Below are 23,971 nucleotides of genomic sequence, written 5' to 3' on the forward strand. Positions count from 1 at the left end.
GCGAGAAGCAGTTGAAGCTTTTGCTTATGGTTTTGCTTATTTCAGCTTGCCATTTTGTAAGAATGCACAATTTCTGGCTGATGATCTTACAGTAGGGCCCCGCTTCCCAGCGTTCTGCTAATGTGGCGGCCTTCATTCCCCATTTTAAAGCCCCTTTTGCGGCATTTTCGCGCGACGCCCCATTATACTCAATGGGGTTCTGCTTTACGGCGGGGGTCTGGAACGGAACCTGCCGTATAAGCGGGGCCTGCCTGTATTTATTTAAGATTTCTTACTTGTCCTTCACCATGAGGTCCTGGGGCAGGTTACAAAAGTATAATCATACAGTTATAAAAACAAGTAAACAGTAAAAATGTTCCAACAGTATAACAGAGCAGTGTAAGTTCAGCAAAAGAGGTGGGTCCTACAAAACAAAAGGCCCTAATTTATTTATTTATTATTTAATTTGTATCCCGCCCTTCCTCCCAGCAGGAGCCCAGGGTGGCAAACAAAGCGCTAAAAACATTTTAAAACATCATAAAAACAGATCTTAAAATACATTAAAACAAAACAGCGTTAAAAACATTTTTTTAAAAAAAAACTTTAAAAAAGGGTTAAAAACATTATTAAAAAACGTATTAAGCAATTCTAACACAGACGCGACAGATCTCAACCTAAAAGGCTTGTTGAAAGAGGAAAGTCTTCAAAAGGTGCCGAAAAGATAGCAGAGATGGCGCCTGCCTAATATTCAAATGCCAGGGTAAAGAGGTGCAATATGTCTCCAACATACTGTGAAAACTATACAGTGAAGATGCTAGATGCGCCTCTGTGGAGTGGGAGAAAGCCCTCTCCCTCAAGGGCTGCCATTCCCTGCACTTTTGAGGGTGGTGCAACTACCAAAAGAGCCCCCTCTGCCAATCTTAACATCCAAGAGGGTCTGCAGGGATGGAGATGGTCTTTCAGATGTCAGGGGCTTATGTTATTTAGGGCTTTAAGCACCAATGTTAACTATGGTTTGTTTGAAACGAGCCAAATTGAAACCAGTTTATCAGTTTGGACGAAATGACAGGCTGAGGCTAAACTGGAAGCAAAAGTGTCCAAACTCCTCCTTGTGGCTGTTACAAAGAGGAGAGTGCAGAAACCTGAGGCTCACCTAGGCTAGGGATGGGGTTCGCTGCCTAGTTCTGATCTGCTGTATTCCGATAGTCTGTCGTTCAATCCTGATCTGCCTTTTTTTTGTTCCTACTTACTTTTGCACTTGCCAGTTTGGTCCGCTGGTTTTTTTTGGTGGCAAAGACAAATTATGTAATTTTTAACATACATGCTTGTGTAAATCCATGGCAGCTAATGGATAATAGTGATTGTAATGATGAAGGTAATTATGTAAAATCGGGGGAAACTCAGGGAAAAGAAAGCTGTGCTGATTACAGCTGTGGCCTGCCGCAAGAAATCAGTGCCGGTCTGAAAAGACAGCGAACTGTTGGATTCAGTCAAAATCCGGTATAATTCTGAATTAGCAGATATTCTCCCCCGTCCCTAACCTAGGCTCATTCATGTCACACTCAACTGTGGCTTAGCATAGATGTCTGAACATGCCAAGCAGTGGCATGAAACAGAAGACGGAGGAGTTCACAATGGGAGAGAAGACAGAGGAGCTGAGGTGGGGGATGGGGTTGGAGGAACTGGTGCTCTCGGCTCCTCGTGTCATCAAACGTGGCAGCCATTTCACTAGTCATTGGACCAGTAGGAGATGCGGCTTTATCTTATATCTGTTGCAAGTAAATTTGATTGGGAGAACTGTGATGTGGAATGAGAGCAACAAAGTCAATAGACAGGATGACCAGGTTGGATTTTTCTTGGGTCACTAAAAAGGCAGCTGGCTTGTCCCCGTTTGAACTCCTTCATGGCATGCAGTTCAAGTGTTTCACAATAGCAGCTTGAGTCTTGAGGACAACCTGCTTCTTGTTACTTACAAGTGATATTTTTCTGTCCTCGTGCAAGTTGAAGTGTACATGGCACTGATGCTTTTAACCAATTGACAAGTAGTCTTGCTGGGAGGAAAACCCACAATTGTGGGTGACCATTGTTAATAGCAAACATGATACTACCTGCAGATGGGTTCCTGTTTTATTTTATTTGTAAACCAAAACCTCAGTTTCCAGTTATCAGGATGCATTTCCTGGTTGCTATGGCCAGTTAAGCTTTTGCAAAATCAGTTCACTGAAAGTCAGACCTGGGACATGTTTAAATACAAACTGATCCATGAACTTTGTTGTTGTTTTGTGGCAAGATGGTACCTTAGAGCCAAAGTTTTTTTATCAGATATTCATTGTTCCTTTATCAAAAAGCTATGGGAACAGAAATATTATAAGGCAGTCTGTGTTGTTGTTCTTGTCCTAAAAATCTGTCCCTTTTCTATCCCACCCTTCTTCCAAAGAATTCGGGGTGGTGTGTGTAAAATTACCCAAAATAATTAATACAACACACCTGTGAGGTAGGTAAAGCTGAGAGAGTGAATGTGTGCAGCTGCTCCCACAGTGACTGGCTGAATGAGATTAGAAGTAGTGCCTCTTCATCCTACCCCAACTTACCCGTCCGTCTACATCACTGGCTCTCACTGGGAAGTACGATGTAAATTGCTATGTAATATGAAGTACCATATCATTACTGGATCTGCAAGTGATAGCATACAATAAATCCCTTTGCTGCCTGGCAATGACTAAGCCAGACTTCCCCAATCTGGTGCCCTCCAGATGTTTTGAACTACAATTCCCATCAGCCCTAGTCAGCCTCCCAGGGTCACACAGCCATACTGGGTTGGAGTGATGCAAGCTGTACCCCCAAACATCTGGACAGCACCAGATTGAGGAAGCCTGTAAAAGTACATTACAGACCTTCACAGTGTGGTGGAGGTGTTCGGATTCTACATGTGTGCTTTATCTTGGCATGCAGAGGGAGGGCCTTGGGAGGGGCTAATTCTGCACCTCCAGGTGGATCAATGTGGAGAATCAGCCGTATCATGTCTCATGGCAGGGCTGCATCTGACATTCGGGGAAAGGTGGCTCTCCATCATCTCCCTTCTGCCAGCTGCAGCCTTCTGCATGCACAGCTGGTCTCTGCTGCGTTGTCGCTGGTGCTCCTGCCGCCTGCCTCTCTTCTCTCTCCACTGGAAAGGCTGCAGAGGCACCGATTTGGCCATCGCTCAGTTGGCCAGACAAACACTGGTCCAGGCTGGCAAAATCTTTCAAAATGGTTTGTTTGTTTGTTAGTAGTTTTTCTTCATAAAAATGAACCCAAAGTTATGTTGGGTTCTCCGGTGGTGAGATCAGTAGGGGGGGCAGTTTTGGGAGTTCCTCCACCCTCAGAAGCTCGGGGTGGTGGTGGCCCAGAAGAGGGCATGCTGGGTGGCAGCCCCAAAGTTGTGGAACTCCCTCCCAACAGAGTTGCCTCTGGCACTATCACTATACAATTTTTGGTGAAAGCTGAATGCTCTTTACCCTGGCCTTTGACACCTGAGATGTACATATTCTAGGACCTGCCCTAATTTAAAAGAACAGAAGGAATAGAAAGGGAGACAGAGTCACAGTATATGTTAAAAACATGTATATCCCTGCACAGAAATACAGGACGATGAGTTTGGTAGCCCCACTAGGAATATCGGGATCAAACTAAATGGGGCAAGGAATAAAAGGAACAATGAGGTTGTAATCTACTACCGACCACCCGATCAAGGAGAAGGCAAGGGTGAAACTTTTGCAAGCAATTCCATCAAGGAAAAAAGAGGGAAGACAGCAGAAGAAGCCAATGTGGCTTCACAGAAAGCTTAGAGATAACCTGAAAAGAAAAAAGGACACACACAGGAAGTGGAAAGCAGGACAGACCACAAAGGAAGAGTACAGACAGGTAGCACAGAATTGCAGGGATGGTGTCAGGAAGGCGAAAGCTGAGAATGAGCTGCAGTTAGCGAGAGATGCCAAAAGCAACAAAAAAGCTTTCTTCAGGTACGTCCATAGTAAAAGACAGAGAAAAGAAATGGTGGCACAGCTACTCAACGAGGATGGCAAAATGACAACAGATGACAAAGGCAGAAGTGCTCAATTCCTACTTTGGCTCAGTCTTCTCCCAAAAGAGGGTCTATGACCCTCTTGGCAAATGTGAAGTTGAAGGGCAGGATTGCAGCTTGAGATTGATAGACAAATAATCAGGGAATACCCAGTCACTTTGAACAAGTTCAGATCTCCAGGGCCCAACGAACTGCACCCTAGAGTATTGAAGGAACTGGCTGAAGAACTCTCTGAACCACTATTATATTTGCAAAACTGTGGAGCATGGGTGAAGTGCCGGATGACTGGAGGAGGGCTAATGTTGTCCCTATCTTCAAAAAGGGGGAACTACAGACTAGTCAGCTGGACATCAACCCATGGGAAAATTCTGGAGCTGACTATAAAGTGGTCCATCTGTAAGTGAAAACAATGCAGTGATTACTAGAAGCCAACATGGATTTGCCAAGAACAAATCCTTCCAAGCTAATCTTCTCAATTTAAAAAAAATTTTTTTTTTATTGGGTAACCTCCCTGATAGACTGTGGGAATGCTGTGGACATAATAGATTTTGCTTTTAACAAAGTGCCCCGTAATATTTTGATTAGCAAGCTGGCTAAATGTGGGCTGGATGGAACAACTGTCAGGTAGATCCACAGTTGGCTACAGAATTTTACTCGGAGCACTTATCAATGGTTCCTTCTCAAACTGGGGGGAGGTAATGAACAGGGTGCTACAAGGCTTGGTCCTGGGTCCAGTGCTTTTCAACATTTTTATTAATGACTTCTATGAGGAGGTGCAGGGAATGCTTATCAAATTTGCAGGTTATACAAAATTGGGAAGACAGAAACAAATAAAAAGTGATCTTGATAGGCTGGAACATTGGGTTGAAAACAACAATGAAATTTAACAGGGATAAATGCAAAGTTTTACACATAGGAAAAAGAAACCAAATGTACAGTTATAAGATGGGGGATACATGGCTCAGCAATATTACGTGCAAGAAAGATCTTGGAACTGTTGTTGATCACAAGCTGAATATGAACAAGCCATTAGTGTGATGTGGCTGCAAAAAAGGCAAATGCTATTTTAGGCTGCATTAATAGAAGTATAATTTCCAAATTATGTGGAGTACTAGTTCCCCTTTGTTTGGCACTGGTTAAGCATAATTTTATTTGTTTGTTTGATTATTATTTGATTTATATCCCGCCCTTCCTCCCCGCAGGAGCCCAGGGTGGCAAACAAAAGCACTAAAAACACTTTAAAACATCATAAAAACAGACTTTAAAATACATTAATAGACTTTAAAATACATTTTGAATACTGCATCCAGTTCTGGACACCGCACTTTAAGAAGGATGCAGACAAACAAACAGGTTCAGAGGAGGGCAACAAGGATGATCAGGGGACTAGAGACAAAGCCGTATGGGGAGAGACTGAAAGAACTGGGCATGTTTAGCCTTGAGAAGAGAAGACTGAGGGGAGATGGGAGATATGATAGCACTCTTCAAGTACATGAAAGGTTGTCACACAGAGGAGGACCAGGATCTCGTCTCGATCATCCCAGAGTGCAGGGCACGGAATAATGGGCTCAAGTTGCAGGAAGCTAGATTTCGACTGATCATCAGGAAAAACGTCCTAACTGTTAGAGTGGTACGACAATAGAACCAATGACCTAGGGAGGTGGTGGGCTCTCCAACACTGAAGGCCTTCAAGAGGCAGCTGGACAGCCACCTGTGGGGTATGCTTTAATTTCGATTCCAGCATTGAGCAGGGGGTTGGATAATGGCCTTGTAGGCCCCTTCCAACTCTATGATTCTATGATTGTATTTTTTGTGATGTGATTTTAGGTTGTTTTTAATTATCTGTTTTAAATCTGCTGTGATGCTCTGGGACCTTTGGGTGAAGGTCATGCAAGAAATCTGTAATGATGATAGTATTTATTTATTTATTTATTTATATCCCACCCTTCCTCCCAGCAGGAGCCCAGGGCAACAAACAAAAGCACTAAAAACACTTTAAAACATCATAAAAACAGACTTTAAAATACATTAAAACATCTTTAAAAACATTTTTAAAAGCTTTCAAGACATCTTTAAAAAAACAAAAGGTTAAAAACATATTAAAAAGCAGTTCCAACACAGACTGGGATAAGGTCTCAACTTAAAAGGCTTGTTGAAAGATGAAGTTACTGATGTCGCTGTTGCAACTTGTTGAACCCCTCATATTACTTCTTTGCATAGTATTGTAATCCAGACTGCCAGGAATGTGATTTTCTGTTAGTGCATTCTTGTTGCCTCCTGTTGTGCACAGCAACATCAAGCTGTTGGTACTGTGTAGAGGCCATCCTTGCTGACTTAATATATTTAGTAGTGTGTGTATGCGTGTGTGTGTGTATGTTTGTGTGGGTGCATGTGTGTTTTATATTTCACACAGAGATAGATACATACACATACAATTTTTAAAAAGTAATGTGAAGGGGAATTTTGTGCAAAGCATGTATTTGAGGCCATTTTATTTTTCTTCTTCAATAACCTTAAGAACCTAAGAAGAGTCTTGAAGCAGGATTAGGCCAGTGGCCTATCTAGTCCAGCAGCCTGTTCTCACAGTGGCCAGCCAGGTGCCTATTGGAAGCCCAAAAGCAGGACCTGAGCTCAAACAGTGCTTTGCCCTCCTGTGGTTTCCAGCAATTGGTATTCAGAAGCATACTGCTACATACTGTCTATGTGGCAGAACATAGCCATCATGACTAATGGCCACTGATAGCTTTATCCTCCAAGAATTTGTCTCATTCTCTTTTAAAGCCATCCATGTTGGAATAGGCAAACTTGCATGTTCCCTTGTAAAAGGGAGATGTTCCCTTTAAGGGATATTTGGGGAAATATCCCATGTACCCGTTTACCATGATGTAACTTCCTAATGGGTGGGTTTAGTTACCTGGTTTCCTCCTCCTTTGTCCTGGGGATTCTTGCATAATTTCCATTACTGAGCTTTTTACCTCTGGGAGAGGCTGCATGGCAGATGCTCTCCTGAGAGCATCACTACCAAAGACTAAAATGGACTAAGGCTTCTACTTTTTATTTCATCTAAGCTAGAGCCTATGTTTCCTGAATGGATGAAAGGTTGTGAGTAAATATTCTTTATCTTTTTACCTAAGAAGACTCTGTGTGTGAGTTATTTGACTAACCAGTACATCTGTGGGAAAGGTGTGGGCTGGTTTATATTCTCACTCTGCTGCTTGCGTTTATATATTTGCTAAGAAATAGGACCATGAAACCATTTCCTATTTCATTATATATATTTTTAAAATACCAAACAATCCAAGGAGGTGGCCGTGAGTGCCTCTTGTGGGAGTGGATTCCATAGTCTAACTATGCACTGTGTGAAGAAGGACTTTCTTTTATCTGACCTGAATCTCCCAACATTCAACTTCATTGGATGTCCACAAGTTCTAGTGTTATAAGAGAGGGAGAAAAACTTTACTCTATGCCGTGCATTATTTTTTATACATTTATCATATCTCCTTTTACTCTCCTTTTCTCTAAACTAAAAAGCTCCAAATGTTTTAACTTTTCCATCTCCTTCATCATCTTGGTTGCCCTCCTCTGAACCTTTTCCATCTCCACAGTATCCTTTTTGAGGTGAGGAGGCCAGAACTGTACACAGTATTCCAAGTGTCATCATACCATGCCATTATATAAATGTGATATTGGCAGTTTTATTTTCAATTTCTTTCCTAAGGATTCCGAGCATAGAATTAGCCATTTTCACACTGAGGTGACATCTTCATTGAGCTATCCACTGCGACCTCAAAGTCTTGTTGCTGGCCAGTCACCGCCAGTTGGTATCCATTGAGAATGTATGTGAGATAAGTTTTTTTTCCCTAGTGTGCATCACGTTACACTTATTTACATTCAACTGTATTTGTGATTTTACTGCCATTCACCTAGTGTTAAGAGATTCTTTTGGAGCTCCTCACAACCTTGGACAACTTGGTGTCATCAGCAAATTGGCTACCTCACTGCTCACTTTCAGAGCTTCTTGATAGTCTAAATATTCTGTGTCAGGTCTGTATGCTTGTTGACACTCTCGAATATAATAGAACAATAAGAGTTACTGAGACAGGACTTACCTGTATAGATCCCATGCTGGTTCTGCTTCAGCAAGGCTTGTTCTTCTATATGCTTGGTATTTCTATCTTTAACATATTTCCACCAGTTTTCCTTGAACAGACATTAAGGTAACCATCCTTTAATTTCCTTAGATCTCTTTTTGGAAATTGGTGTTCAGTTGGCCACTTTTCAGGGCTTAGGTACAGAGGTTGGATTTAGGGACCAGTTACATATTTTAGTTAGAAGATCAGCAATTTCACATCTGAGTTCTGTTAAGAACTTTTGGGTGGGTGCCTTATGTATCTGGTGATTTGTTGATGAGGTCTAGAATTTAGTCACTTGCCACCACTATTTGCCTCAGTTCCTCAGACTCCAAAGTTATTTCAGGTCTAGGGTCTGCCCTGTTTCTTCTGCTACGAGGACAGATGCACATAATTAATTCACTTTCTTTGCAACCTCTTCATCCTCCTGTAGGACACTTTTGACTCACTTGTCATCCAAAGGCCCAGCCACCTCCCTAGGTGGTTTCCTGGTACCCATGTATTTAAATAATGTTTTGTTGTTGGTCTCTGTTTTTAGCAGTTTTTTTGCATCCATTATTGCAGCTTATTCTCTTGACTGTAATTTGTTTTAAAATGATTTTAATATTGTATTTTATACTGGTGTGATCTGTTCTGGGACCTTAAGGTAAAGGGTAGGTAAGACATTGAAATAATAATACTACCGCTAATACTAATACTAATACTAATACTAATACTAATACTAATACTAATACTAATACTAATACTAATACTAATACTAATAATAATTTGTCAGCTTGCATTTCTTTTGCCTAAGTTTGTGTTCCCTTTTGTTTTCCTCATTTGGACAAGACTTCTGTTTTCTGAAGGACGCCTTCTTGCCTCTAATAGCTTCTTTGTCTCTGTTAGTTAACCATGCTGGCATCCTTTCAGCCCTGGTAGTACCTTTCCTGGTACGTAGTATACATTTTAGCTGAGTTTCTATTACTGTGATTTTGAACAGCCCCCCAAGTATCTTGGAGAGATTTGACCTTCTTGACTTTGTCTTTCAGCTTCCTTGTTACCAGTCCCTTCACTTTTGGGAAATTTCCTCTTTTTTAGATTAATGCATTTTCTTTGCAATTGTCCATTTACATATATATTTAATTTGATAGCACTTTGTTCGCTGCTCCCAGTTTGTTTCAAAGCACTTGCATCTCGCACCTGGCCACTGAAGATTCAATCCAGGGTCATCACCCCAGTGGTTGGTTCCATGACCAGCTGTTCTAGGCACAGATATTTAAGGTATCTAGAAATTTCACCTCTTTGTTGTGACTAGAACCCATGTGTACCCCGTCTATGTGAGGAAACTGAAGTCACTTAAAAGTACACATTTCCTCTTTGGGGTGCTTGCTTGATTTTATTTTCCATCTCAAGATCACCCAGAGCATTTTGTCAGGGGGAATGATAACAAGTCCCCAGTACTAAATTGCTGTTACCCACAATGATTCTTTGGAGGAGTCCGCCTTTTTGGGGATTTCTAACTTGCTGGACTCAATGTCCTCTTTGATGTACAGGGTGATGCCACCTCCAACACATCCTTGTCCTCCTTATGGAGTTTGTATCCAGAGATAAGCATGTCCTGCCAGTTACCTCCATTCCACCAGCTCTCTGTTATTCTCAATGTATCTATGTTGTCCTCGAAGAGCAAGCACTCCAGCTCACCCACCTTGTCTTGGAGGCTTTTAGCACTGGTATGCCATGATACTGTGCTAGGACTAGTATAAGCGCTTGTATACCGTTTCTCTTTCTCAAATACCTTTGGCTCATATATTTTACCCTGTGGTGCTTTCACCTTTCTGAATTGCTATGATGTGCCCTTGCACTCTCTACCCACCCCTCATTTGAAGGCTCATAAGCGTTTCCCCCCTCATACCTGGGGGATGATTTGTTCCGAACTGGTTGTTCCTCAGTTCCTGACAGTTTTCTCCCTGCAGTCATAATAACCATAATAAGAGATGTTTGTTTTCTCATCTGCCTGAACGGAATAAAACATATATCTAGTGTATGTACAACTGGTACCTTGAGAGTTTTGGGTTTCCTTACTGGTAACTGATGGCTGCAGGCAACACCTTCAGGAAGTTTGGCTGGGCTTACTGATGCCTCAGAAAGCAACGTTCACCTTTGTTAGGATTTCTGGCAGTCGGGGTACCAGGACAGTGTTCCTGGAGGATCAGTACCTGTGTCCCTCCCCGTGGCTTCTTTTCTGGCAATGTCTTTTCCAGAGACTTAGCTGTCTTTGTCTGTGACAGCAAAACTGTCGTGATAGTCTTGAAGGGGAACAGATTCTCAGTCAGCACTTGCCTCACCATTTAGATGTGACCATTTTCTTCCTGCATCTGGCAACGTGGGCTCTAGCAACGAAAGTTTCTGTTGCAATGCATGTGTGAGTCTTCAAGGTGCTCCAGGGCGCTCTGCTGTGTTTTGCCACCAAAGGCAAGAATGAATTGATTCCTTTTCCTTCCCGAGTGTTAAGGTTTGTTCGTGTGGGTATTGAACTGTGTCTGGCACCTCCTCTCTAGGATATTAAAATGAACTCTTGCTTCCACTTCTTGATAACCCTGTTATGTACTGGAGGCAGAACATAGCCATAATGGCCAGTAGCCATTGATAGTCTCAATTAATTTAAGTAAACTATTTTGTAATAGTGGGATGCACGAAGTATCCAGAATGTGATTCTCCCTGGAGAGCTAGTATCCCTGTCGGTGCATGTATGAGTAGCAATTGCCAGTCCACTCCTAAGTTAAAACACAATAAAAATCAGAGGTAGTTAGCTATGTTGGTTTATAAGAAACTCCTCCAGATTTCATTTTCATTTCATCTTTAATTTGTATACCGCCTTTCTACATTATTGTATCCATGGCGGTTTACAGCCATAGAAATGACAAAAATATACAGAAGTAATCATCCTATAATACAAAATAATACAAAATAAACTTAAGCAACAAATGTAACAGAAATATACAATGTTACACTCTCCAAGTGTTGCACCTATACAAATTACTAATTAATAGAACCCATATCATAGAATCATAGAATAGTAGAGTTGGAAGGGGCCTGTAAGGCCATCAAGTCCAACTCCCTGCTCAATGCAGGAATCCAAATCAAAGCATTCCCGACAGATGGCTGTCCAGCTGCCTCTTGAATGCCTCCAGTGTCGGAGAGCCCACCACCTCCCTAGGTCATTGGTTCCATCTGTTTCTTCTACTTTTAACATACACACCCTTTCAGACTCCTGGCTCTCACTCAGGACTCCATCCATCCAGGCTCTCACCCAGGACCCAAACACAACTCACCCCCAGAATCTCACAACAAATAAGGGACCTGGGAACTGCACACATCATCAACCAAAACTGCTTACATCACCATAAAAACAACTTAAAGCTTGTTTTTATGAACAGACACTAAGATAAATGGCAATTCCTATAAAATAACAAAGAAACATATAAAATATACAATAAGAGATACAATAAAACGTAAAACACCATACAAACAATACAAAATAATCATTAAAACGACTAACTAATAAAAATGAAGATTAGAGAACTGTGTAGGTATTTAGGCATAAAAAAGGTCTTAAAGAGACACCCAGCAGTTAACAGAGCGGATGCTGATGAGTTCTAAAGAACTTGAAAGCTTGTCACACTTTTGTGACATTTGTGTTGGTCCCAATAAAGGTGTTGCCCAGCTGTGGATTTTGGCGTTTGATGCCAGGCAGTGGAAAGATGAGCACGTGTGTGGTGGAAGTCCATAATTTGCTACTCTGCAGCCACTGTGGTACTGTGGACAAATGTACCTAGAGAGGTTTGAGTTCGAGTTCAGTTCAGTCACCTCAAGCAGTTCAGGAGGGGAAGTAGTGTGTACCCTGACCATGAGCTACTGCATGGCTTCTTGTCCCCAAACTGCTTGCTGTGGTGACAGCAGCCAGTCACTTCCTCCCTGCCACACTGTCCCCTTTCAGAATGGGGGCTGTCCTTGCACCTGCACCATGTAAAAGCCATGGGGGGTGGTTGAATGATTTTGCTGAGGGCCCTGGCGGTGCTGGGCCGAGCAGCGGGCACGAAGGGCTTGCTGGAGAGGGCAAGAGTTCACACAGACACTTTCCAGAGAATGGTGTGCTGCTCTTTTGTGTCTGGAAGAACTTGAGCCGGTGCTGCTGTGTGTTTTACAAAGACTCTGCTGAAGAGCGGCCTGAGGTTGTGTGCATGAGAGAAAACAGACGGGCACATCGGCCCCTTATTTTCAATGGCACCAGTTGGTTGGCGGCTTGTCCTGCCAGCACTCTGCTCCCCTTCCCCTCTGTTCTGTACCCCACCAGAAGAATGTGCTGCTGAGGTCAGCTGTCCACCCCCCCCCCAAAATGGCTGGGGATTTATTTATTTATTGTGGTTGGGAGAATCCAGTCGATCACTCTGTAGCGGGTTTGCAGGTATGCTTTTGGTGCATAACTAGTGGAGGCACCTGAAGTTGTTCTCTGGGCAGTCCTGCAACAGGAACACTGAAAGAGAGGAGCAGGCTAATTTCTCGCAAAGACTGAGAGGAACTTGTACATTTTGTGTCATATCTAAGCTTCTTAATGAAAGCGGCCATTATGGTACATCGGGGGGACAAGTGCCCCCACCAGCCCCACGGACAGCCACATTGACATCTCGCCTTACACTGAGTCAGGCCTTCTAGCTTTCTGTTGTTCACGCTGTCTGGTAACAGCTCTCCAGGAGGTAGCACTTGGAAATCAAATAATAAATAAATAAATAAATAAAGTGTCGTTGGGGATGAAGCCTGGGGCCTTTTGCATGTAAAGCAGGTGCTCTGCCCCTGAGTAGCATTCTCTCCTGTTGGTGTGCTCGCTGCCACACTTCCTGCTGTCCCGTTCTGTAGTTCTCGCTCCTTAAAGATTGTGTGGAACTTCATTGGATCAGGTAAAAGTGGACCTTTGACAGACATGTTTCCACTGGGGTTTCCATTGCGCCCCCTGGCAGGCAACCGTGTCATTTTTACATCCCCGCTTCTGAAATTGCAAGTGAAGTTGATTAGTGACAGAGAGGTGGACGGCAAGTTAGCCTCTGGTAGCCCAGCCTTTCTCAGCTGGCTGTTCTTCAGGTGGGCCCTGTAGTCCGGGACATCTGGTTTGGGGGAGGCCCCCCTACCGCGCATCGACGATATGTTCTTTGTCTGGTATTCCGCAGCGGGAGAACGCGTGGTGTGGATACCTTCTCTTGCCCTTACAGAACCACCCAAATGCCAGCCATGCACTGCCCATTTCCATGCTGGAGTTTGCTCCTTTCTCCTCCCCCCACCCAGCTGAGGATCTGCCCATGTTGTGGTCTGATGCTTGATCGGCAGTTAAGGTCATCGTGGCTGAGCCCCTTCCAGAGGTTTGGGGCTACAACACTAGCCAGCCAGCCAGCAGGCTGGGGAGTTCTGGTCCAGGGCATCTGGAGGGCACCAGGTTGGGGAAGACTGGCCTCAAATGTTGAAGGCCCATGCAGGCAGAGAAGGGCAATCTTGTGTGATAAATTTATGCAGAAGGAGAGGGTAAAAATGCAGTGCCCCCCCTTTCTTGTCTGAATGCAAAGCACTTAGGGGTAGAGAATTAGGCCAAAGCTTCCTTTGAAAGGTGGCCTTTGAGAGGAGCGTTGCCTGGCAGGGTGAGGCCTGCCACAGTGTAAGTTGGTGCTGTGGCGAGGAGTTCCAGGCATACGAGGGTTTGGGCACAGATGGGAAAACACTTGGATCCTATTCCTGAGTACTTCTCTGGTGCTGGTTAACAGGTGTTCGGTACCACTCAGGATAGACACCCATTGACATTAGCTCTTAGCATTTGCCGGGGGGGGGAGGGGGGAGAGAGAGAGAGAGAGAGAGAGGTGTTTGGTTGCATCTATATCAGGAATGGTTTTTCTGTTAGAAAATGCCACATGAATTGGTCAGCTGCTAAATGAAGTAAAATTGAGTATGTGGCTTCTCTTCACTTATTGGCAAAGGTATAAACCTTTAAATAAACCTGTATAATTAATTGCCATGAATATTAACCTTGGCTTTTCTTTTCCTTTCACTGTCTAGCAAAACTGTACAATCTAAAGTGGACTGCATTTTGGTAAGTAGCGTTGAAGCCCAAGCGGTTGCAGTGGGCCTGGCTTGTGCAAGGGGGATTCAGAGTGTGTGAAGCCAGCCTCCTGGCACGAACGGTTTCACAGTCTTTCTTCCCCTACCTGGTGCTCTCCAGATGTTTTGGACTACAGCTCCCAGGCAGCACAGCTGTATGATGTTAGGGCTGATGGGAGTTGTAGTCTACAACATATGGAGGGCACCAGGTTGGGGAAGGTTGACTTCTGTAGGACTGAAATGAGATCTAGTGGGTTTGGGGACTGTGATTCGTCAAATGGCTGTCATCGTAAAGCTGTTCTAAAGCTTTGGGTGGTTTCTTGTCTTTGTTTTTAATATAAGTAGTGAATTGTCTTTTAACTTCTGTTATATATTCCTGGTTCTGTCCCATGTTTGATTTAGCCCATCCAGGCCTACCCTGGAAACATGTAGGATCAGAAGTTTGCACACATGTGCACATGGACCTGAAAGGGACAGTCTGTCTACCACAAGGGACAGAAGAAACGCAGGCTGATATGCTTCTATTAGTTCAGTGCCTGGCCATCCCAATTACTACAGTCTGTGGACAGCCTGGTCCCTCTGTCTCTCTGCCTGGGCTTCCCTTCCTGCTTGCCTTGTGCCAAGTGCAGGGGACCCTGTTTCATTTAGCTTGCAGATGGAATATAATTTCCCAAGATCACTGCTTCTTGAATTGGTTTATCACGCTAAAAAATGCGTAATTATGCCATTGCTGTGTGGGACTTAAAAAAGTGTTGGGGAAATAAACTAGTAAAGCCTTTGTGAATTTGAGGGATGCATGGACAGCTGGTAACTCCAGGTGTAAAATGCTGAATCCACTTCCAGTATGGCGGTGGGTAAGCATGCAGAGTAGGTGGGCATCCAACCCTTCCATGCCAGAACTGCATGAAGCAGCCAGGGGGGCTTACCTTAGGGCCAGCCCTTGTCATTTAGGTGCCAGGATGGAAACTGTCTGGACACCCTCTGTTCTTTTTGCCCATTAATGCATGGGACAACCCTTCTAGAAGTCTTCTCAGTCACTTACTGCATTTGCCATGGGGATAAGCAGGGCAGTTGCAGCCTCCATCGCAGCATGCCATGTGACAGCCCCTCTCGCCTCCTAAGGAGTCGCAGGTAAACGATGCTCGATGAGGAGTGAGAGTGTGCCGCTGGCTCCATATCACGACTGAGATGTGCAGATCCTCTGTTGCTTTAAACCTGCATTAAAAGACCACAAGGACATCCGAAGAGCCTGCTGGATCATGCCAGTGGGCCATCCAGTCCAGCGTCCTATTCTCACGTTGGCCAACCAGATGCCTGTGGGAAGCCTGCAAGCAGGACCTGAGTGCAAAGAGCACTCTCCCCTCCTGCAGTTTCCAGCAGGTGGTGTTTGGAAGCATCCTGCCTCGGTGGCTAGTAGCCACTAGTAGCCTTATCCTCCATGAATTTGCCTCTTTTAAATCTAGGTTGGTGGCCATGACTGCCTCTTGTGGGAGCCAATTCCATAGTTAACTATGTGCTGTGTGAGGAAGTACTTTCTTTTGTCTGTCCTCAGTTTTCTAACATTCAGCATAATTGGATGTCCAGGAGTTCTACTGATGTGAGAGAGGGAGAAAAACCTTTTCTCCATGCTATGCATAATATCCTATCATGTCTCCTGTTACTTGCCTTTTCTCTAAATTGAAAAGCCTCAAATGCTGCAACCTCTCCTCATAGGAGACTCACTCCATCCCCATGATCATTCTGGTTGCCTTTTTCTGAACCTTTTCCAGTTCTACAATAGCCTTTTTGAGGTGAGGCAATCAGAACTGTACACAGTATTCTAAATGCGGCTGCACCATATAGTCATGAAACAGCATTATGATATTGGCAGTTTTCTTTTCAATACCTTTCCTAATGATCCCTAGCATGGAATTTGCCTTTTTCACAGCTGCTGCACGCTGGGTTGGCAACTTCATTGAGCTGCCCACTACGACCCCAAGGTCTCATTCCTGGTCAGTCACTGCCAGTTCAGACCCCAGGAGCATATATGTGAAATTAAGATTTTTTTGCTCCAATATTCATAGCTTTACACTTGTTTACATTGAATTGCATTTGCCATTCTAATGCCCATTCATTCAGTTTGGAGAGGTCCTTTTGGAGCTCTTCACAATCCCTTTTTGTTTCAACAACCCTGAACAATTCAGTATCATCAGCAAACTTGGCCAACTCATTGCTCACACCTCACCCCTAACTCTAGATAATTTATGAACAAGTTAAAAACCACAGGTTCCAATATAGATCCTTGGGGGACTTCATTTTCTGCATCCCTCCGATGGGGGAAGTGTCCATTTACTCCTATTGTCTGCTTCCTGCTACTTAACCAATTCCTGATCCACAAGAGGACCTCTCCTCTTATCCCATGACTGCTAAGCTTACTCAGGAGTCTTTGGTGTTACAATGGCCACTTTGCAGTCCTCAGGTATGGAGGTGGATCTGAGGGTCGAGTTACTGTTAGACGATCAGCAATCTCACATTTAAGGTCTTTGAGAACTCTCGGGTGGATGCCATCTGGACCTGGCGATTTGTTAGTTTTTTATTTTGTTTGTTAATCTTAAAACTTCATCTCTTGTCATCACCGTTTGCCTCATTTCCTCAGTCCCCCTTCCTGCAAATGTTAGTTCAGGCACAGGGATCTGCCCTATATCCTCCACTGTGAAGACAGATGCAAAGAATTCGTTTACCTTCTCTGCAATCTCCTTATCCTGCTTTAGCACTCCTTTGTCTCCCTGGTCATCCAAGGGTCCAACTGGTGTTGTTGGTTTTATGTTTCTAGCAGTGTACTTCTGAAATTCCTTTTTAGCATCCATTATTGTCTTGTTGCATTTATTTTGCCAGAGTTTGTGTTCCTTTTTATTTTTCCATTTTTTGAAGGAGGCCTTCTTGCTTTTAACAGTTTCTTTGACTCTGCTCATTAACCACAGTTCCCAATTGGTTCAACAATACTTACATCTTGCACCAGGCCCTGGGTGCCACTTACGATTAAGCCCAGGGTAAAGCAGGTTGAAGCAGTCCTGTTTGTGGGAGTTGGGTTTTTAATACCTTTCTTCCTCTCCATTTTTTCAATCCAGCTTGTCTCCCTACCCCCTCCACCTCCCATTGCTATTGGAAGTATGACAAATCTCTGTTTTGTCTAGGTCAGCCCTTATTAACACTAGAATAGAGCGGGAAAGATCAGCCTTCTAGTGGCTCTACGAGAGGAAACTGGGGAGGGGGGAGGCATAGTGATTGCTCAGAGAATTGGATTTTACCTCAGAGTATTTCTTTATGTGCCTTAATATCAGGTCACCAGAAATCTAGAGAAAAGAGCCCTGTTTTGCTTGCTGAAATTGGAACCATACAGTTCAGCTGTGATTACATTTTGTTCAAAACACACATGCACTTTCTTGGCTGCTGACCTTGTACTCTCTTAAAAATTCTGTATTTTAGCAAGAAGTTGAGAAGTTTACAGATCTACAGAAACTCTACCTCTACCTTCAACTGCCTTCTGGTCCCAGCAATGGAGAGAAAAGGTATGCTCATAGTTGACTAGTCACATGATTCTCATTTGCTGTCTAATATTGTGCTGTACGGTATGACAGACGGAGGAAATTGGACAGAACGAAGAAGTCTATGGTTCGTGGTGGTCTAGCAGTACATCAGCCTTCACAGTCCCAGAGCAGGCCTCATATTATGCAACACAGGATGGGTTTGTTCAGACATTCAAAAGTTTGTGCAGACAGGGTGGAGCAGCGTGGATAGTTCTGCTTCCACTGGCCACCTCCTCTTTGCCCTGACTCGCCTTGCAGTTGCGGGTGGTGTGTTTCAGCTGATTGAACCTGGCACCCTCAGGTGTTTGGGGCTGCAACTTCCATCAGTCCCAGCGTCACGCGGCTGCGCTGGCTGGGGCAGATGGGAGTTGTAGCCCCAAACATCTGAAGGGTGCCAGTTTGGGGAAGGCTGGTTTAATGCAACAAAATGAGTTAGATGTATTTTTGTGTTGTACAAACAAAATAAATGTACCAGTTTGGAAGAGTTCTTGAACTCGGATTAGGCAAACCCTCATTTACTGGTACCTCCAATTCCCCTTTAGTGCAGAAAGAATGGTTAGGACTCAATGCCATTTGGATGGTGATATAATCATAATAGTTGTCCTAACTGATTGTCTTTCCTCCTGACTCAGTGATCAGCTGTCTGTATCATCCAGCCGCGCACAACAGATGCATGCCTTCTCCTGGATCCGGAATACCTTAGAGGAGCACCCAGAGACATCCCTCCCCAAGCAGGAGGTGTATGATGAGTACAAGTGAGTGTTTTCAAAAGGTATTGAGGGGAGGAGGGTTTAGTTGTGCATCAGAAGAAGAATACTGGGGGAAAGGGTGTCCTGACCTAAACGACGAAATGTTTACTTGTGCTGCAAACCAGAATGGTTGCACCCACACAAAGCGAGGAAGGGACGCTTGCATGAATAGTGGGAGATACATTGTCATTCATGGCGTCACGCAGTCAGAGAGGGTTATGCCTCTGTTGCTATGATAGCATGAACACCACGTCCCTGTGGCTTCTTCCCACACCACTCCAGTAGGGTTTTGATATGGGGACCACACGAGTGGGGCCAGGGATTGGTTCCTTCAACCTAGATGATGTTTGAACTCCAAATAGAGTTGAAAGAGGCATGTTGCTGGCCCCACCCTCATGGCCCCTGCGTTCAAATGCTGCTGGAAGAATAGGCAGCTCCCTGGTGGCGGTGGGAACACAAACCAGCCCTCGAATGTCAAAGGCCTCTGCTTAGAGGTTTCCTTCCACGTTTGGTCTGCGGGGTTTGGCTGAGTTGAAAAAAAGGTGCCTGGAGTTCCCTGGAGCGTCAGCAGAGACAGAATGTATGCTTGCACCTTGCCTGACTCATGGTGTTGACCCGTAATGTTGAGCAATCCAGTATCTGCCGGTGTGTCTATACACATGGTCACAAAAGTCATGACGGTGTCTGCTGGGCAGGAAGGGTGGGTAGGTGACAGTGGAGAGTATTACTCAGGAAAGTCCTCCTTAGTCAGTAATGCATGGCCTGGTCCCACAACAGATCCTGTGTTGCTTCCAGGCTGTCCCCCATGTCCAGAATTACCCTCCGGGCCTGTACATTTGTTGTCGTTCTCTAAATGTGAGGCATAGTCAAGGCTGCATGCCTTCTTCCCTCATGATGTAAGGATGCTAGCTGGTCCACTTGTCTGCCTCAGTCTAAGGCAGGGTGGGGATCCTGTGATCATCTAGATGTTCTTGGCTCCACCTCCATCAGCCTCTGACAGCGTGCCCTGCAGGGGTGCTCCTGGCTTGCCCTGCCTTCCTTTCTAGACACCTCTGCCTCCCCCAACACATGAGCCTTCTTTCATAGGGAAGGTCTTCCAACCCCTTCTTCCTTTCACTTGACCTTTTCCCTTCGACAAGTCAACAGCGCTGGGTTTTTGCTTACATTCATTCCACCCACCCACACACACACCGTCAGTGAATTCCATATATTGATTACCTGTTGCATGAAGGAGTTGGGCTGCTGAGCAAGACTGTTGGTTGCCATTAGCAGGCAGACCTCTTGGATGGAGTGCAACTGAGGCTTTGTTTTGTTCACCTGAGATCCTGGGGATTGAACCTGCAGCTGTCTATGTTGAATTTCCTCCACTACCACCCCAGCCCCTGGAGACTTCATCTCTGCATCCCTTTCTTACTGTAGAAGAAGGTCTGCCCAACCTGGCTGCCTCCCAAATGTACATACTATACCGAAGGGGTAGACCACCCTGTACGTTGACTTAACTGTGGTTAGGCCAGAGCTTGGAAAAGTTACTTTTTTGAACTACAACTCCCATCAGCCCCAGCCAGCATGGCCACTATATTGGGCTGATGGGAGTTGTAGTTCAAAAAAAGTAACTTTCCCAAGCTCTGGGTTGGGCCAATGGCATACATGCACCTTTTATGTAGATAAAGCACATTTGGAATACTGTGTGCAGTTCTGTTTGCTGGACTCCAAAAGGCATTGCAGAACTATGTATTCTGCTATCACAAAATGTGCAGTGGCCACCACCTTGGATGGTTTTGAAAGTGCGGTAGATGAGGCTGTCCATGGCTACTAGCCATGAAGGCTATATTGCTTCCAGTGTTGGAGGGGCATGCTCCTGGATACCCGCTGTGGGGAATCACAAGGGGGGGGGCTGTTGTGCTCACCTCCTTCTTGTGGGCTTCCCAGGAGCATCTGAGGGGTCCCTGGCTAGACACGAGTGCAAGATGTCCAAAGGACTAGGAGAGAGTGGGCAGTTCCTGTTCACCTTCAACAGCAAAGCTTCTCTTGTCTTAACTTTTTTTCCGGAGCTTTTTTTTAAAAAAAGGGTCTGTACTTCAGTCAACAAAGTTATTGGTGTGGTTGGGGGGTGGGGGGGTTGAGAAGAACTCCGCCCCACCAGTGCCCCTTGGAATTGCCTCAGTAGGGCTCACCCAGGAGCTGTAGCACCTCTTCCCTTGGCCTGACCCTTTGGGGATTCCCCTGGCCAGCCTCTTCCTTGCCTCCTCCTGCTTCCAGGCTGTATCTGCCCAGCCCCTGGTGGCACGAGAGACCAGAGGCTCCTGTGCAAAGGTGTCCCTTTTGCTGAAGCCACTGGAGATGGCCCAGGCTGCTTCCCCTCAGCCTTTGGTGTTGCAAGAGCAAGGCTCTGTCACTCTGGCAGTGACGCTTCCATTTTTCTTGTCTCACTGCCCAATCTGGCAGTTCTCTGGGATATCCTGGCCTCTGCATGGCCTTCACGTTCATGTCTTCTGCTCTGCTACCGCATCAGGCCGCCTAATGTTAGTACACACAAGCGAGCGAGCGTAGTTTCTTACAAACTGCATGTTGGTTTATTGTGCCAGATAGAACTTTTACTAACAGATTCCCAGGATTTTTCAGCAAATCCAGACAGAAGGTGGTGTTTAGTTTGGATGTTGCATTTCTGCCAGCTGTGTTGAGCAGGACTTCCTGCAGCGCTACATGGCCTGCCTATGGACTCCCCCAGTTCCATGGAGGCTTCTCTTCAGTCAAGAGAGCAGACTTGGCTGCTGCACAGATGATCCCTGGAACGGGTCGAAGTGGCTCTCTGACTGGATTTGAACATAAAGCTAAGTGTGTTTTTTAAAAGCCTCCGACACCAAAGAACATTGACTGGGCTGGCGCCCATGCAGTGCCCAAAGTCTCACTGAAGCCAAGTCATTGATAACGCAGCACCCAAACTGATGGCAGCCTGTGGCTTTTGGGGTGGGTTAGGTTTTATTATTATTGTTGAGATTTTTAATGTTTTAATGTATTTGTATGTTTTTATTTTGTACGTCGCCCAGAGTGGCTGGACAGCCAGCCAGATGGGCAACTAATAAATTTAATAAATAAATAATAAATAAATAATAAATAAAATCTGGCCACAGATTTGCTCTTGCTTTAGCCTTGCTCAGTGGCAAAATATCTACCTTGCAAGCAGAAGGTCCAGGTTCAGCCCCCAGCATCTCCAGCTAGAGGTGGGAGGGCTGCTGCTGCCAGTCAGTGTCGACAATACTGAGCTAGATGGCCCAATGGTCTGACTCGATAAGGCAGCTTCCTGTGTTCCAGAAGGAGGGCCTGGTTCAGTCCTTGTCATCTCCAGTTGAAAGGTTTCTAGGCTGTAGGTCAGGGAATGATCTCTGCCTGCCTTCTTGCATCTGGAGGAAATATTAGTCGGGACAAAGCGGTCCATGGTCCGTCTTGGTGTAAGGTGCTTTTGCAAGCCAAGGCACTAGCCAGGGTCAGGGCGTTTCTTCTCTTTCACAAAGCGACACGTATGTGAGGCTGAGGGCAGCGGCGAGTCTCTTTGTCTTTTCTTGGCTTGGCTTTAGCCAGTCCCAGCTCTACTTAATCCAGGGCCAGGCAGTTTCCTAACGGAAGGTCTTTCTTGCAGGTCTAATGTAAAACTAACTTGAGGTGTTGGAATGCACAGTGGCCAAGAATCGGAGATCACATGCGAAAAGTTGTATTTTTTTCATTTGGAAAACTTTGTTTTATATAAGTGCCTTTGAAGGGGCACCATTTGGATAACTTGTTTTGCCTTCCTGCCCAAGGAAATCATGGTGCAAAGTTTGCTGAAAAGATAGTCATTAAGATACAAATGGAGAGGATCAGACTTGTTTGTTTGTTTATTGCATTTGTATACCGCCCCATAGCGGAAGCTCCCTGGGCAGTTTACAACAATTAAAAACAAATGTACAAATTTAAAAACACATTTTTTAAAAAGCAATTTAAAAACACATGCTAAAAATTAGGGGCATCCTTCCTCACCCTCCTAAAGTTCTTCTGCACAAGCATCATTTGAAATGGACAGGAGCCCCCAAGAGCGTTGCTGGTCTCTTAAGAACATAAGAAGAGCCTGCTGGATCAGGCCAGTGGCCCATCTAGTCCAGCATCCTGTTCTCACAGTGGCCAACCAGGTGCCTGGGGGAAGCCCGCAAGCAGGACCCGAGTGCAAGAACACTCCCCCTCCTGAGGCTTCCGGCAACTGGTTTTCAGAAGCATGCTGCCTCTGACTAGGGTGGCACAGCACAGCCATCACGGCTAGTAGCCATTGATAGCCCTGTCCTCCATGAATTTGTCTAATCTTCTTTTAAAGCCGTCCAAGCTGGTGGCCATCACTGCGTCTTGTGGGAGCAAATTCCATAGTTTAACTATGCGCTGAGTAAAGAAGTACTTCCTTTTGTGAAGTTCTTCTTCTTCTTCAGCTCACTGGCGTTTGCACAGGAGGATGGTGCCCTGGATCAGGGCTCAGGACCTTGTGGCTGTCCATCTGTTCCTGGTCTACAATTCCCATCATTTCTGTCCGTTGACCACATTGGCTGGGGCCGATGGGAGTTGGGAGTCCACCAGCCTATCCCTGCTCTAGATCATTTTTGTTCTGTTTTGGAGCTGGTGCAAATGCTTATTAGGGTGTTTTTTGTTTTGCAAAAACAGGTCATATAGGAAGCACCCTTCTTGAAGGGAAGTGTGAGGCTAGCTGTCAGAAACAGATGACGTCCGATAGAGGTTTTATGACACATCACATAATAGAAGTTCTAGTGACCAGAGAAATGCAAGATAAGATACGGCAGGATCCTGTCATGAATTCATTTGAAGGCTGCTTTATGGATCCCTACAGCCCTTTTTGGTTTTGTACCCGTCCTGAAGCAGTGCATGGGTAGCTATGGGTAGCTGTGCACCAGCCACAGCCGCCAGTGTTTTGAGGTGCCTGGGGTGATCCCCATGATTTTTCCAGCCCTGGGCCACATTCACTCATGGGCAACTTTCTGGGGGCCACATACCAGTGGGGGCAAGGCCAGAGGCGAAACCTGGGCAGAGCAATAGATGTGCCACTTCCGTACAGCAGGCTTCATTCCAACCACACAGAAGTCTGGTTTCTGTAGGCTTCTGTTCTTGCGCGCATGTGCAGACACACCCGCATGCGCACACACCCGCATGCGCACACCTACATCCAGGCAGCAAGGGGCATTATCACAATTCAAGAACACGTTCGAACCACACAAAAGCCCTGTTCAAGGAAAACGGATGGCAAGGGTTGGGAAAGATAGAATTATCAAGTACATACAAGAACAGGCCTTGCTGAATCTTGCTTATGTAAGGGTAGGTCCTGTTTTAGTA

At 45.1% G+C, this 23,971-nt stretch overlaps 1 protein-coding gene across 1 annotated transcript in view; it reads left to right on the forward strand.

Annotated features, from left to right (window-relative positions):
* RFX7 (regulatory factor X7) overlaps positions 1-23,971 on the forward strand; it is a 56,370-nt gene that overhangs the window by 17,191 nt on the left and 15,208 nt on the right. The window contains exons 2-4 of the mRNA XM_061596056.1: positions 14,251-14,284; positions 17,758-17,840; positions 18,491-18,613. Of these exons, the coding sequence (XP_061452040.1) occupies positions 14,251-14,284; positions 17,758-17,840; positions 18,491-18,613 (240 nt within the window). The remainder of the gene's footprint in view (positions 1-14,250; positions 14,285-17,757; positions 17,841-18,490; positions 18,614-23,971) is intronic.

This window comes from Rhineura floridana, chromosome 14, assembly GCF_030035675.1.
Source record: "Rhineura floridana isolate rRhiFlo1 chromosome 14, rRhiFlo1.hap2, whole genome shotgun sequence".
In the NCBI taxonomy this organism is placed as follows: domain Eukaryota; kingdom Metazoa; phylum Chordata; class Lepidosauria; order Squamata; family Rhineuridae; genus Rhineura; species Rhineura floridana.